This window comes from Myotis lucifugus, unplaced genomic scaffold, assembly GCF_000147115.1.
Source record: "Myotis lucifugus unplaced genomic scaffold, Myoluc2.0 scaffold_0, whole genome shotgun sequence".
In the NCBI taxonomy this organism is placed as follows: domain Eukaryota; kingdom Metazoa; phylum Chordata; class Mammalia; order Chiroptera; family Vespertilionidae; genus Myotis; species Myotis lucifugus.
The window spans coordinates 37144081-37160315 of NW_005871048.1; the positions used below are offsets into that span (position 1 = coordinate 37144081).

At 38.8% G+C, this 16235-nt stretch overlaps 1 protein-coding gene across 1 annotated transcript; it reads right to left on the reverse strand.

Annotated features, from left to right (window-relative positions):
• Positions 1-540: 540 nt before the first annotated feature.
• Positions 541-934, reverse strand: LOC102420064 (non-histone chromosomal protein HMG-14-like). Its single transcript, XM_014454133.2, is given in 2 exon segments — positions 541-745; positions 748-934. Coding segments are annotated over 2 exon segments (303 nt in total). The 3' UTR covers positions 541-629.
• Positions 935-16235: the final 15301 nt, after the last annotated feature.

The following is a 16235-nucleotide window of genomic DNA, read 5'->3' on the forward strand; positions in this document are numbered from 1 at the left end:
ATAGAGTATCAAGTACCAATATCTTAAAGTATTGATACACTGTTACATCAAAGTCCCACTAATTCACAATTTAATATCATATATACTACATAATCAAATTTTCAATCTTTCACAGCACACTGACAAAGTTACTAGGAAAACTGGACTGCCACACCAAAGATGTTACAGATGCACAGAATTCTGACAGGGAGAGCCAAGATCAAGGAGTGGTTTCCTTTAGGAAACAGTTCTACCAAAAACATGTGAATAGAAGTAATTTAAAATGTTCAAGACATAGCAAACTCATGACTAACTCCAAATTGCCATTTAGTATACTTTGTATTATAGGATATAAAAACTACCCCCATCTATGGAATGCTAAGCTGACACCCAAGACAATCAAAGTCTCCCATATTCAATATCCCACTATTTTCTGGTTGTACCAAAAAATAAACAACCAGCAAATGATTTCACCTTAAAAAAAAAAAGTATTTACACTTAAAAAATGGGATGAGGTGGAATTCCCTCTTTCTTAAAAATGTTTCTAGAGTTACTGAAAAACTTGCATTTACAAAATAGTTGATAAAAATATTCCTCTGGATTGTACAAGAAGGGAGACAGAGACCACTGATAAGACTTGGTATATGACATTAAACAGACTTGGCTTCTTTTTCTCCTGCTTCATCTGAGGTTGGACTCTCCTCGGTTTTAGTTTCTGCGTTTTCCGCAGGTAGATCTTCTTTAGGTTCCTGGTCAGCCTCTTCAGCTGCTTTCCCTTTGCTCCCCTTTTCCCTTTTGTTTGCACTTTTTTGTCTGCAGATTTATCCTTTCCTGCTGCCTTTTTGGGCTTCGTTTCCACTTTTGCAGGAGCAGGTTTGGCTGACAACCTGGCGGACCTCTTCTTGGGCTCCTCCATGGCAGCCCCCTCCGCAGAGCTGACCTTCCTCTTGGGCATTGTGCTGGCCGGCCAGTGCTGGGTGCCTGAGGGCCACGGCGCGCCTAGTGGCTTGGCAAACCTGGGTTGCCTCTATAGCTCACTCATTATTACTGCCGTATAGCATTTCATTAGTTTTTTATTCTTGTGTTTTTGGACATTTGAGTCTTTTCTAGTTTTTTGCTATTATAATAGCACTGCAATGAACTTTCTCACACATGTCTTCTGATGCATAGACAGGAGTTCTCTTGTCTCCATCCCTAGGAATAGAACTGAACAGCCATGGAGTATATAAATGTTCCTCCTTTACAAAATAATGCCACATTATTTACAAAGTGATTGTGCCTTTTTATATCCCCCCTGGTAATACATAAGAAATTCCCTTGATCCATATCCTTTCAACACTTGATATTGTCAGACTTGTTGATTTTTGCAGATTAAATGAATGAAAAATGAAATTTCTTTGACACCTTAATTTATGTTTCTGTGATTACTAGTGAGGTTAAGCATCTTCTTGGATGCACATTGGCTGTAGATATTTTCTAGTCTATGTGATGCCTATTCAGGTCGTTTGCTTATTTTTAATTAAAATTGAGTTGTTTATCCTCTTTTTTATCAGATTTTGGTAGGTTCGGCAGACAGAAAGTCAGTGAAGGCTTAGATTTGAACACAATTAATACCCTTCATTTAATGAGCATATGTAGAATTCTCCTGCGAACAGTTGGAGAATGGTCATTCTTCTCAAGCAGACGTGAAACATTTCCAAAAGCAGATGATCTGCTAGGTCATATGTTTTAACATATTTTAAAGAACAGTTGCCACAACAAAGTTAGAAGATAATAATACAAAGTAAGTTAAACAGAATATTGATGTACTTGAAAAACTACAAATATTTCAAAATGACTCATTAAAAATATAAAATTACCTCGCCTTTACGACCAGGATCCAGATGCCTGTTGTCCCCTCTAGCACATGAGCCCTACCCAGGAGCAGAGCAGGCTTCGAAGGGGCCTGACCCTCTTGTCTCATCCCTCTTTACTCTCCCATAAAATCTCATGTACCACCTTCTGTGCACTGCCCTACTCAGGACGTGGACTCTCAAAGCCATCACCTCCTGCAAACTTAGAAAGAGGGAAGTCTGTTATGATGTTTCTATAATTTATCTTTTTAGACCAAGTAGAAATAAATTTTCAGAAACATCATCTCACAAAAATCTCTGTGTGAGAATGGCAGTGTAGTATCAATCCCTGCCCCATCTTTTGCCTTGCATGCCGCAATGAGGGAGGTGAGACATTAACTATTAAAAAAAAAATCAGGCTGCTCTCCCTCCAATAAGTCCCAAAATGCACAGGGGTTTATATGGTATAGTTCGTTTGAAAGAGCTTTTCAGATATGAATACCAGTTGTCCCATTTTTAAGCTTGAGGAAATCAGCACAAATTCTACCCCTTTATCATATGGCCACACAGCACACATTTCATCGAGACTTTCTTTTTTTTTTTTTTTTTTTTCATCGAGACTTTCAATGGGAGTGGCCCTTTAATCATATCCCTCCTAAATGACAGAAAATCCACTTTTCCTGCTATGTAAACTTCATAGATTTTGCCCAACTTGCATTTCTCTTAAGGTAGGCACAATAGCACAGCAAAGAACCTAAAACAAAATGTAAAATAGAAGATCACAGCTGCACAAAGTGTGTTGGTGTCAACTACATGGGCGAGCTGTAAAGAAGAGGTAGTTTCCATGATGCTCGTGCAGCTTACACTCAGGGCCCTTCCCTTGCAGGGCCCCCGTTTTTAGGCCCTGGTGGGGACCCTAGCAATTTTGAATTTATGATTTTGTATTCTTCTTCTTAAAGAGAGACTTCCAAAATTGTATAAGCTTACGGACCCACAATACCTGGATCTGCCTCTGAACATGTACATTATAAAAATACATATAGCCCTAACAGGTTTGGCTCAGTGGATAGAGCGTCAGCCTGCGGACTCAAGGGTCCCAGGTTCGATTCCGGTCAAGGGCATGTACCTTGGTTGCGGGCACGTACCCAGTGGAGAGTGTGCAGGAGGCAGCTGATCGATGTTTCTCTCTCATCGATGTTTCTGACTCTCTGTCCCTCTCCCTTCCTCTCTGTAAAAAATCAGTGAAATATATATATATATAAAATAAAAAATACATATAAAAAACTTGAATCCATTTCATAATAGTGGTGCTGGGCCAACCTCTGGAAGAAACCCTGGGCCACCTTCAATCTGGGGTTGGAAGAGGCTAAGCTGACTTGGATTTTGAAATCAAAGTTAGTGATTTCAATTTGGAAAATATCCTGTTGTCTTAGCTTCTTCCTCCTTTCTTTCATTCTCACTAGCCTTTGCTGAACATTCAGTACAAAATATATACAACACTGAAATAACACAATTACTTTTAATAGACAATTTTTTTCTTGCAGACTTTTTGCAAGGTGCTAAAATAATATTTCATGAAGGTTAAATTCTAGGTTTATCTGCAAAACAGGTTAATGCTGGGCACATTTAGGCATTTAGGATGTTCTTAGAATCAGAATATGCTGTAGTTCTTCTTTATATATCTGTCTCAATATCCACTCCAATTCAGTTATAAACTCTGAGCCAAAAAGCCTAAGAGGTACCCTAATCAGATCACATATCAGCTTAGAGTAGTGATTTTAGTGATATGGACATCTGGCCACTTGGAAGTGAATAAAGGCCACCAACTCACTTGACAAAAGCCACTGAACATCTGTCAGTATGGAAATAGCTCTCCTAGTTGACCCTGAATCAGATTTTAATAGCCAACCTCACAAAGAAAGGCCATCTCTTCTCCTCCTATCAGCCAGGTAACTTGGTGCCATCCAGAAATACCCTATCAATATCCTGCCAATGATGCTCTGCTAAATATATTTTTTGGAAACAAGTGCGAATGGTGTTAATCCAGAGTCTTCTGTATTTCCCCCTTGCTATATGCCATATGCAAGGGTGATATTAAAAATACTGAGAAGCACACTGAAGCAGGGTCTTGGAGAGATTCTGTGTAGAGACCTTGTGAAGAAGGTCCCAGGGAAGGCAGGAAGGTGGGAGGCACACATGGAGTTCAGGGAAACCATTGTTTGACAAATAACATGGAGGTATTTCCATACTTTAACAAGCAGTCTGGCCATGTGAACCAGCATAACCAGCCTTGGACGTAGGCACAAAACTCCAAAGATAATTATCACTCCCCTAAATATACCACAACCAGCATAACCAGCCTTGGACGTAGACACAAAATTCCAAAGATAATTATCACTCCCCCAAACATACCACAGAGAGATGGGGGAAGATTTGAGCTATAGTCTGGCTCAAGTAGGGAAGTGTGTAGGGGAAAGTTTTAGCATCTTTGAGGCAGTGTTATTAATTGGTGTGGAAGCAACCTTTATTAAACTCTTTCTGTGTAAATGTACCTACAGTTTAGAAAACCCTATAATCACACACACACACACACACACACACACACACACACACACACATCAAGGAACACGGGGCACCTCTTCATTTGGGATCCAGTGCTCATTGCTGATAGGAAACCCAAGCCTCTGAACATCAGTTTATCTGACTAAACCTGTCAGGCCCCAGGAAACACACACACACTCAGAGAGGAAGGGAGAGGAAGAGGGAGATAGAAACATCAATGATGAGAGAGAATCATTGATCAGCTGCCTCCTGCACACCCCCTACTGGGGACCAAGCCTGCAACCCAGGCATGTGCCCTGAAAGGGAATCAAACCATGACCTTCTGGTTCATAGGTATCTGATGCTCAACCACTGAGCCACACCAGTTGGACCCCATGAAACACTTTTCTGTGTGGCCTTCCCTGTGTCCTCGAAACAAAAGGCAACTGTGTCCAATGCTGAGAAAATCTGTGGGTTGTGCCACTTTCAGCTTCAGAGACGGACACTGCTTTTGAGAGCAGGGAGTTTAAGTGGCTGAAGTGCTTAGGTAAGAGAAAAGACAAATTAATTAACTTGTCAAATCTTTCCTGTCAGCATGAATGCAATAGACTCTTACTCTATGAAGTATTGTTTCCCAGTAGTGCAAGTATCCATTTTTTTACTTCTCTTCCATGTTTCAGTTGAGTTCCAATTCCTGGTTCAAGTTAGTGCAGTATTTGCAATGGTCACACATGGTGGCTTAGGGACATTTTGCAGTATTAAATAATTCATATTATTCTTAAATATCTACAGATATTTCTACAGACATATTTATCTAGACATACATTTGGAAGTATGATGCTAGTTCTTTACATAGCAACCAGATGGACATTGAATACTCTAATTGCAATAGTTTTATCTTTATAAAATACTTAAGATTTAATTAAAATTTCAAAATACTAAATAAAAATTTTGGCATTATTTGAATAAATGGATTTAAAATTTTTATATTTATCCATTATAATTTTCATTCTGCTTTTTAAGTTTAATGCATCATTTTGAATATTTTAAAAGAGAAATAAATTTTAGAAAGTATACAAAAATATTAATTTTTATATTTAATTTATATGTTAAGAAAGTAAATTAACATTTTCATTCTGAATATAATTACATTCTATTTTTTTTAGTTATTTAGTTCATTAGTGTCAATAGAAGTTCTGTAAAAATGTTCATTATAACAGCATCTTTAGTAACTTGGCCAAAATAAAAGCAGGAAAGACAAATTTTATGGACTAAATTTTAGTTTTGTATGAATTATGTATATTTTTATTTTATTACTCATCCAGATATCACCAGCCTAACAATGGAACAACAGAAATAATGGACAATAAAAACTAGATTTAGTTGTCCTTGATATTTAATGTTTTATATGACGTTAAGTCATACAAAAACCAAGGCTTTTTATATACTTTTTCATTTCATCATTATGACAGGGTATTTGTCAAGGTAGAAAAGATCATATTTTACTTAATAGCTTCATTTATAGCTTTTAAATATGTGAACTTATGGTGTGTGAGCCTCGATTTGCACTCTTCCCTCAGGCCTTGCAAATGATGACCAAGGCCCCAATCAGAAGGTTTTAGGAAACATATTAAGCTATTGAAAAAATTCCTGAAGTGTGATGAAATTTTGAGTGTGTCAATAGAGAGCATTTGGCTTCTGCTTTCCTGTGTCTCCTTAGTGCTTGAACTAGGACAAACCTTTCAACTTTTCTGCCTCACTTTCTCCTCCTCCATATCCGATGCCACCTCAGCCATGAAGGAGGAGGATGGTGAACATCCAATGGTGAGAGAACTTCAAGCAGCAGTTGCAATGGGAGTCCATAAAGGGCAGTCAAAGATTTGCACTTTTTGTAAAAACAGATTATAACTTAGAGAATGAATTTTAACTATATCATAACCAAGCTGTGTCTAACAATTAATTTAATATTTTCTGTAATATCACATATGTTTTTTAAATCATCGTAAAGACACCTGGAATCATAATATTCTTTCAGTGGCAAATGCCATATTATGTTTTTAGGGCATTACGTCAATTTAGTATTTCACGTATTATTAATAATGCCTCATTACATAAAATTATTACTAAACTGGCAATTAAGTGGATGTGAAGGATCCATATGCTAAACTGCTCATAACATTTCAATTATGAATTTCACATCAGATGTCTTCCAGTGTACATTAACAACATTGATGAACAATCTCTTTGCCAGAACCACCCAAATGAACTCTGCTTTGTGGCATGCGATATTGGCATAAAATCATTTTGTACATTTTCCTGAATATAAGGAAATTAGAAATGGAAGCAGCAGATGAAGCAGCTAGTCCTCTCTGCCCATAGTAGCAAAGCATTGTTAATGCTGTAGTTAGCTCTCTTGAATGTGGTAAGCCTTGGGGGTGTCATTCATGCATCTTGGTTGAGTATAAGGGTGGTTTTTTGTTGTTGTTGTTCTTTGATTTACATTTCCCCCCTGAAGAAACAAGCAAACAAATAATTGTGATTCCATTGTTTCTAGCTGTATGGTCTGTGCTCACTTTTGTCTCTGACTCTGTCTTTTGATGTTTATAAATCCATGTGGTGTAACAGTAGGATGTTTCTGTTTGGGGTCTATCCTTGAACACAAAACCCAATGATTTGTTAAAGGAGTTGGTACTCATCACTCCAGAGTGAGAGTGTATTGACCAAGAAAAGTATATGTGATTTCAAACATAACAACACAGTAGGTCATTTGAACTCCAAAGATAGCCATTCATGGATACAGTCCCTCTCTTTGTTCTCCTACAAGAATGGATAGTAGAGGTCTCAATCACAACGTGATTTTAGGGCCTCTTCCAAGAATTGGGCGTTGATGACTCTAATAGCACAGTGGACAAAGACTTCTTCACACATCCTAATGATGTACAGTTTCATAAGGAAAATACAACTCGGGTCTCTTCCACCCTCAGGTTGCACTGCCCAGTAACATAATGGGTAAGGTCAGCTGGATCATACCCCTTCCTCACCTGAATACATGGCATCTTAGTGGTGGCTCCATGATTCAAGGTTGAGACCCCTGGTGCAATTCATTTAAAAATGATCAGATTATAAGTTAAATAACTGTTTTACCATTTATCAAATGTATCATTTATCAATGATATCAATGTATTAATTTACAACTAGAGTTTAACTTGCCTTGAAAACTCTACTATTTGATCTCCTGCAGTCAGAGGACACCTTATTTTGTTTCTAGAAACTAGGAAAGTTCAACCAATAGCCAGAGATTGTATTCATTCAACAAACATTTATTGATCCTCAATAAAAGTGGTAGTCACAAAAGATGCAAATCTCTGTCCTCAAAGGATTTATAGTCTAAAAAGAGTAGTGCTGGGTATCTATATTGCATGTTCAAGATATAATTAAGGTAGAGGAGGTGTGGTTAATTCTGCAGAGATGACAGTGGGAGCTGAAAATTGGTCTTCCTGAGAAGGGGTTGGACAAGAAGGTAGGAGTTGAGGCCATGAAGAATAAGAAGTTGGCATTTGCCTGGTAAAAACAGAAAAAGTAACTTATGCTAAGGCAAAAAGAGAATAAACAGCAGGACATATTCAAGGACATGCAGAAAGTTCAGAATGGCTTCAGTATGGAAAACAAAGGGTAGAGCAACAGGTAATGAGGCTGGAGAGGTGGCTCAGGATACATTCATGGATTACTGTCCATGCCTCACTAAGGGAAGAAAATTTATAGCCCGATTCTTCACCCCTCTCTGCAGCCACACTCTTTGCCATGTGACTTTGTAGTTCTTATCATTAAAGATATAAAGACTATTTCTGTACTTTGTGACTTTGGGTTTGACCAGGTGACTGGCTTTGGCCAAATCAATGAGGTGTAAGTGATGGTGTGCCTGCTCCAAGCCTAGGTCTTGTGTGTTTTCATTTTCCTGCTTACATCTCTGCCATCACCATGAGAAGGACAGTTCAGGCTAGCAAGAGGCCAGCCATGTGGACCAGAGTCAACTCATCCCAACCGAGTCCAGTCTAGGTCAGCCTACCAATCCCCCCAACCCATCCCCCCCCACCCCAAGTGACCTCTGTATTCATAGGCCAAATAAATGCTTATTGTTGTGGGCACCTGAAATTTTTGTGATTGTTATTCAGCATTTTTATGCCATTTTCCAACTGATATAGACCCATGAATGGGCCATTAACAGAGATATAATATGCTCCAATTTTCATTTTGAAATGTTTATTTTGTCTGTGTGTAATGGCTGGGTTAAAGGGAGACAAAAATGGAGGCTGGGAGATCAGTGAGAATATTGTAATAATCTAAGGAGAAATACCAGGAACTTGAACTAGGAACTTTGGACATGGTAGGTAGTTGAGGAAAGGAAGTAGTATTATTTTTCCTTAGAGAAATAATTTTAATTATGAAGTATTTCAACCATACAGAAAACTTCATGTAACTGACACCCATGTGACCACCACTCAGCTTTAACAGAAGACAAAATTTTGCCATTTTTTAAAAAGAATGTAGCCTTATTCCCAATTTCTTCTGCTTTCTTTCCTCCTTAGAGATAATTGGTATCCTGAAGTTGAGTATGTTATCTCTGTGCATGACTTTTACTTTCTAGAGGCATGTATGTGTCCATAGCAATATACAGTATTGTTTTACATATTTAAATTTTACATATTATATGATGCTTCTTTTTGCAACTTGTTTTATTTTTATGTTATGTTTTTGAAATTTATCCTTTTTGATTTGTGGAGATCTAATACATGGAGGAATTTAGAGATAATAAAAAGTAAAAATTAACCATATAAAATGAAAGAGAAATGAAAAAAACCTCACATAACCACCATATTTCTGGCTAGGGTGATCATGTGAATTATAGATAGGGATGAGGAATGTAATAAAAGGGGCAGGTTAAAAATGAGGAGGGTTGGAAGATATTGAGCTCAATTTGAGGGGGGACGGTGTGCTTACTTATTGGAGCCATACCGATGGAATACGCTCTGTGGGCAATTTAATGAAAATTGCTCAGAAGCATGATATAGTCTGGAGATAGTCTTACTCTTTTAGCATAGTGACAGCAGTTACAACTAAGAGGGTTGGTTTCTGACTCAGGAGATGCATGCTGAGTGAGAAGGAGACCAAAGGCAGAACTCTAGGCCACAGATACCAACAGTTGAGGGCAAACAGGAAATGAGCAAACAAGGCTGTCCTTATATTTATCAGGGAATATTCTTTCATGAAGTCCTACCAGGAAAAATTTTTTGAGCTTGCATGCCCAAATATTCATATATACTTATATACTTATATATGTATAAATGATATACTGGTACTATGAAAGTAATACATCCTATGCAGTATACAAGATACTCCAAAATAGCAATTTTAAATGTACAAGACATGCAATAAATAGAAATAGATGTTCTAATATTTCTTTCCCAGTCCCCCCTAGATTGTCTTATATAACCCCTGGGATGTCCCCTCACTATTTAAGCCCCTGATTAAAATAGTTGATCTGACTTCCTCTTTCATATGGAAAAACATGCTTTGTATTACCTTTATTCTGAAAATGGCATTAGTTACTTCTATCAAAATATTTTACACATATGAAAACAAAGAGTTAGAAATATTTAAAAGTTTAAATTAAAAAATTTCTTGTATCATGTGGAGTGGGAATTAGAAACTGATTTTTTCCCTACCATCTTCCCTCTCTGCTGCAATCCCTAATTTCTGGCAATCACTAGTCTGTTCTTAATCACTATAATTTTGTCATTTTGAGAATGCTATATCCTAGTAAATGGAATCATTCAGTGTGTGACCTTTTGAGATTGATTTTTTTCACTCAGTATAATGCCATTGAGACCCATCCAAGTTGTTGCATGTATCAATAGTTGGTTCCTTTTTGTTGTTGAGTAATAAATAGTCCACTAGTCTATGGTACCATAGTTTGTTTAATCATTAATCTATCTTAGAGCATTTTGGTTGTTTCTAGCTTTTGGTTATTGCAAATAAAGCTGATATGAACAATTGTGTACAGGTTTTATGTGGACACAAGTTTTCATTTATTTGGCATAAATGCCCAGGGTGCAATTACTAAGTCATATGATATGTGAATAATTTTTTTTAGAAACTGCCAGACTTACATTCCCACAAGCAATGTAAGAGATAACCAGAAGAAACTCAGTTTTAACTGAGTTACCTACCTAGGGGGAGCTGACTTACCTGCAGGAGTATACTGTCTCTCTCCTTTGTAACTTCTTATCAATAACTGGAGAGTTTAGCAAAACATGAAATGAGTATTCATGAGTTTGAGTAACACAACATTTTTCTCTTAAATAGTGGTTTTTATGAGCTGTAACTTCTCTACCTTACCTGTTAACAAGTCTGATTCTTTGAAGTGAAGTTAGTATATTTTTTTCTCAAAAAAAGAACAACAGCCCTATCTACTTGAAGTACAGGTGGTTTTTCTTTAAACTTAACACTGATCAAAGTGCTTAATGTCCCATTTGTCCTATTCTTAATGCTCATTATGTCTCCTAGATCTAATCTCTTGACACCAGTATATTGGTCATGAGAATGCTAGTACTATTTTCTATTTCTTCTTCTTCTAAACAATGTAATGCTTAGCATTTTCAAAGATAAGCATAATAGGAAGCATTCCTTTATTTCTTTTTATCAAAATAACTTTTAAGCAATTAACTGAAATTCTGTCAATTAAACTTGACACTCTTGAAGAAGCAAAGACTTCAAGTGACAGGGACTTCAAGTGGCAGTTAAAACAAGAGCCCACAGAAATGTTTCAGTGCCTTTCCTTCTTCCCAGACGTGATATATGCAGATTTCTTTTCAACCCGATTCCTGCAGAAGGTCAGGGCTTACTTCTCCATCACTTCAGGGGGCTTGACTCATAGGCCCGAGTCACAAATGACTCAGTTGAGCTAAAGCCAAAAAGGCCTATCCTTCCGAATGGAGAAGAACCCTCAGAACCCAGCCTAAGGGCTCACCTGTGGGAAGGGATTGGGTGTGGGCAGAGAGTTACTGGAATAGAGGCCCATTACTATCTAGGAGTTTCTGAAGCTCAGGGTGGAAAGCTTCAGGTTGGGCTGAGGAGCCCTCACCACCTTGGCCTCTCACTCGCTCTCTCCTGACCAATGGCCAGAGAAGACTGGCAGTCCAGAGCCATGCAGAGGGTCAAGCCTATATGGTTAGGGCAGATAAGGCTGTAGAAACAAACAAACAAACCCAAACATGTAGTTGCTCAGCACAATGGAAGTTTATTTCTTGCTCACCTAATAGTACAATGAGTGAGGTTGGGAAAATATGGTTGGGAAAGATCCCATGTAGTTACTTTGGGATCCAGGCTAATTGTGACACTGCCATATTTAAAACTTGGCTTCTGGGAGAACACAGGGGAGTGTGTGTGTGTGTGTGTGTGTGTGTGCGCGCGCGCGCGCGCGCGCGCGCGCGCGCGTCAGAAATGGGGAAAGAACATGGAGGAGTATGTAGAGAATTTTATGGGCCAAAATAAGAAGTGATACCTACTAATTGTGCTCATGTTCACCGGAGAGAGCCTACTTCTATGTCATCTTACTTCCCTCAAACTATAAGGAAATCTGGGAGACAGGGATCTGCTAATGTATCCAAAGAAGAGGGGAAGTGAGCCAGCAGGTTCCTTCACAGAGCCCTTCCCCCTCAGCTGGTGTCTGGGCTTCTGTTAAAGTGAGAAGGGACCTGGGCACAGTGAATCTGCAGCAAAGGCGAGGACCTGTTTGCAGAGAGCAGACTGTCCTTCCTTCCCATAGGAGCAAGAGAAGTGAGCAGTGGCCGCCATTAGGCTGACTCTGTTTGTGGACAGAATGGCTGATCTCTGGGGGTGGGGATTTCCAATCCCTGGGAAGCAAGACAACTTTTCCTCCAGAACAGAGTATCTATTGGCAAAAATGAGTTCCGAGGGGATTGTGGCGCACTTGTTCACTCTGTGTGACTGCGGGAGTAGGTGACGGCAAGTCAATTCAGTTGTACAAACAAAGGAGAATGAAACAGAGTCATGTCTGTCTTCAGAGGAGCCCAAGGATATAACTCTCCTGAAAGTGTAGAGTGTCCTTGAAGTAAATTCTGGCTGACAGAACACAGAGCGGGTGGGGGAGGGCTCTGATTGCCACAGTGTGGGAACAGGAACTGGCATAGGTGCTCTCCTTTATTACAGACCCACCCCCTGTAAAGGTAAAGAGCTGATGCGGAACCAACATGTGCAAATTCCCTTCCCCTCTGCCCTTGGCCCAAGGGCAACCGCACAAAATGGGATTAATTGGGATTATGGGGGCTTTGGCTGCTTGGCTGCTACTCAAGGATGAATGCTTAATTTATGTCTCAGTGATCTTGACTCCTGCCTGATTAAACTGGCTCAATCAGGCCATTGTTTGCCAAGGATTTTCCTTTCAAAAGAGTGGCTACAGGTGGTGCTTTTATGTGACAGACTTTTAGCTTTGATACAATACACAGCTTTAATGGATTGCTGCAATACCACCTTTCTCTCAGAAATAACTAAAAGCACAAATAAATTCAATGGGTTCTCCTCTCATCTTTCAGGGCTTTTCTTGTGATAGCAAAATGTCAACAGGTATGATTGTTCAAGAATACATAGGATGGATGTGGGATTATTACTGGGCAACAGAAAAGAGCATCTGTTTGGGAAGCATCCACTGAGCAGAGATGCTATGATTCAGAGCACCTCACCTCCTCTTAGCAACCTACTCCTGTGAATTAACAGGTGCCCTCGGCAGGCCCAGGCCTGATGGTACCCAGAGCCGGTGAAACGGGGCCGTGCTCCAGCTTCGCTGTGCTGTTCCTGCGAAAGTGTAAGGACTGGCTCCGGTGTTTGACGAGAAGCTCAGACTCTGAGGTTTGTTCCAGCCTGGGCCTTCTGTTGTTAGAAGGGACGGGAATGATGGGCAGCTTCTCTTCGACTGGGATTTAAATGAAGGCTGTTCACACACCTCAACTGGCGTGCCGGTTTTAGCCCTTTTGACTGGCTACGTTGGTTTACAAATACATTAAGCAATTTTGTTGATCAACTTGACGTTTTCTTATTGACTTGGCCCTTGAGGTCAGCCAAATGAGCCAAGTTGCTTTGGGCTAATCTGCCCTGCAGCATACTCTCATGCTCTTTCCAGAGACCACATTCACATCTTCAGAAGCAAATACAGGCAGTCCTCAGGTTACGTCGGACTCGACGTACATTGTTCGTGGTTACCTTGCCATCTCCCATTTACAGTATTTATTTTAAAAAAAAGTTGCGTCATACGTACATATGTGCTTTATGTTTTTTATTATTTATTTACCACTAGTAAAGGTCAGGAATTGTTATCTTTCTTTTAAATTTTTTTTACGTTTCACTTCATTACTGCTGTGTATGTGCTCCATGTGAGTGACATAGGTGCTTATGTAGGTGGGTTCTGACTGCGAAAATCGTGTTACATCACGCCGTAGGAACGGATCTCTGACGTAACCCAAGGACCTACTGTAAGCTCTTAGGCTGCATAACTGAGTGAAGCCTCCTGGCCAGAAGGATTGCATTAGGAGGAACTGTAGTCTATGACTTTTGTGTCTAGTTAAAAATAAGTATTGTGATTTTAATATACTAAACTAACATGACAGAGACCTGTACATTGGTCATCTGATATTTCATTAATTTAATAGTTGATTTAATTCTAGAAATTTTTTTCTCAATATCAAACATCAAGTACAAATTACTATAGCGATTATGAGCATCCTCATCCTGTATTTCTCTGGTATTATTTTCACTATGCCTGGAAGATGTCAAAATGTACCAATATTATATCTCCTAACTTCATATAAAATAGCTATAAAACATAACTTATTAAGGCGAGAAGCCTATCATATTTTTGGGAAAATCCAGTGATAAGTGTTTGGGTTCAAACTCGGCTTTCAATGAGGATTCCATAAGTTTAAAAACTTTATGGAAAATGCAATTATGAGCATATTATAATGGTGATTAAAAATTACTTTAAATTTTATAACATCATCTCCCCAAAATACTCTGATGATAAGATTTAGGATTTAATCAACTGGAGAGTAGATGATAGTAAAATTGATTGAGTAACTCAATTTAAATATGAAAGAGAAACAGAGATTCTAGGGAAATAGATAAATGAGAGCATATGACTTTAGAAAGAAAATTAGTCAACTCCATCAAACAACTTAGAAGTTAGAGAGGAAAGATGTTACTAGGATTCAGAATTAGCAGAAGTGAGAGATGCCATCTGTCCTGATGTTTAATGAAGCTCCTCAGTGAAGATGCACCAAAGTAAGAAAAGGTTGCTCTGGGCATCATATGAAAATGCCCCAGGAACTTTGGCTGGGAAAGGTCCTCATCACTTGTCTTCCTCCCAGGACAGTCAGGGATTTCCTCTCCTGCTGAGTAGATCCTTCTAAAAGCTGGACAGTTTGCAGATGTGTCCTACTGCTTGAGCATGGAGACACAGTCATAACCTCAGGATGTTAGAGCTGGCAGAGACCCACAGAATTTTCTAATTTAACCCATTTTTTTACAGACAAGGAAACTGAGGCCCAGAGGGGGTAATGAGCTTGCCTGGAGTCACACAACAAATTATTCCCATTGCCCTTACTTGATTTACTGAGAACCCACTAACCCTGTAGACGCCCTTTCCAAATTTAGGAATTAAAATGATACAGCTTTATTGTTACCACACAGATATTTTATTCAGCATAATTGTTCTGAATTACATATTACTACTCCTATCTTTAAGCAGCTTCTCTTGATTAAAGTACTCCTATAATGCTGAATTCCCTGACAGTCAGAACCAAACATGATTATATAGATTGCTTGATTATACACATTGCTTAATTATATAGATTGTTTTAAATCATTCTCTAGTTATGTCAGGAAAGCCTACCTGGTTTTCTGATCTACTTGACCAGCTGCGTATGGGCAGGGACCAGGTTTTTGTCTTTCTTTGAATCTCACTCAGTAGGAACCAATATTTATAAATGAATAGGGTGTGTATGGTTATAGGTACCTCAACACATAACCATTGCCTGCCCAAGAAATTCCTGCATCTCTAGTTGTTGAAAGTCAAGGGATGTAGTAGAAGGCCTTGTAAAGTATTTTAAAGAGGGTTTGCTAACTATCAGAAGCCCCTTCTACAAATTTTGGTTTTGAGCTCGCCGTAAAGCTATGAATTTGCCTTACAGGGTCAGTAAAAAGAGGTATATTTTTAGAAGGTAATAAAAGGTAATAAAACTTTTGGTCAAATTAATGGATAGACAAGTCCAAGATGGTTTGCATATAAGTTAATTTTGAAGTCAGAAGTCAGAAATAGACATTCTTAGGTGAGGTGTTTTTGGTTTGTTTGTTTTTTTGTTTTGGTTTTGCTTTATGAAATTGTACTGGAAAACTGAATAAAAATTTAGTCTTTGCAATCAGGCCTGGCTGAATTGTTGTCCCTCCAGGGCTTCACATCCCAGCAAAGTACCCCTGAGCAGTACATCTGACCTCTTGCTCTCCTGGCTGTCCCCTCACATCAACATCTGAATATTTGCTAAATAAAATAATAGAGGTGTGTCTGGCCCAAACTCCTATGGCCAAAGCATGGGGTGAGATGCTGAATCATATAAACGATGTCAGGGTCCCCAAGAACCACATTAGGGATATGTGAGGAGTGGCAACGTATATTGTTTCCAGAAGAGGGACCCACTAGAAACATAAGACATCAGGTGAAAAGAGTTGGAGAATCCATCTATAAATCTCACCTCAGACTCATCCCAAGTATCAACCTCTTTGGTCATTTAGTTGATTCCATAATTTCAATTTTCTCCA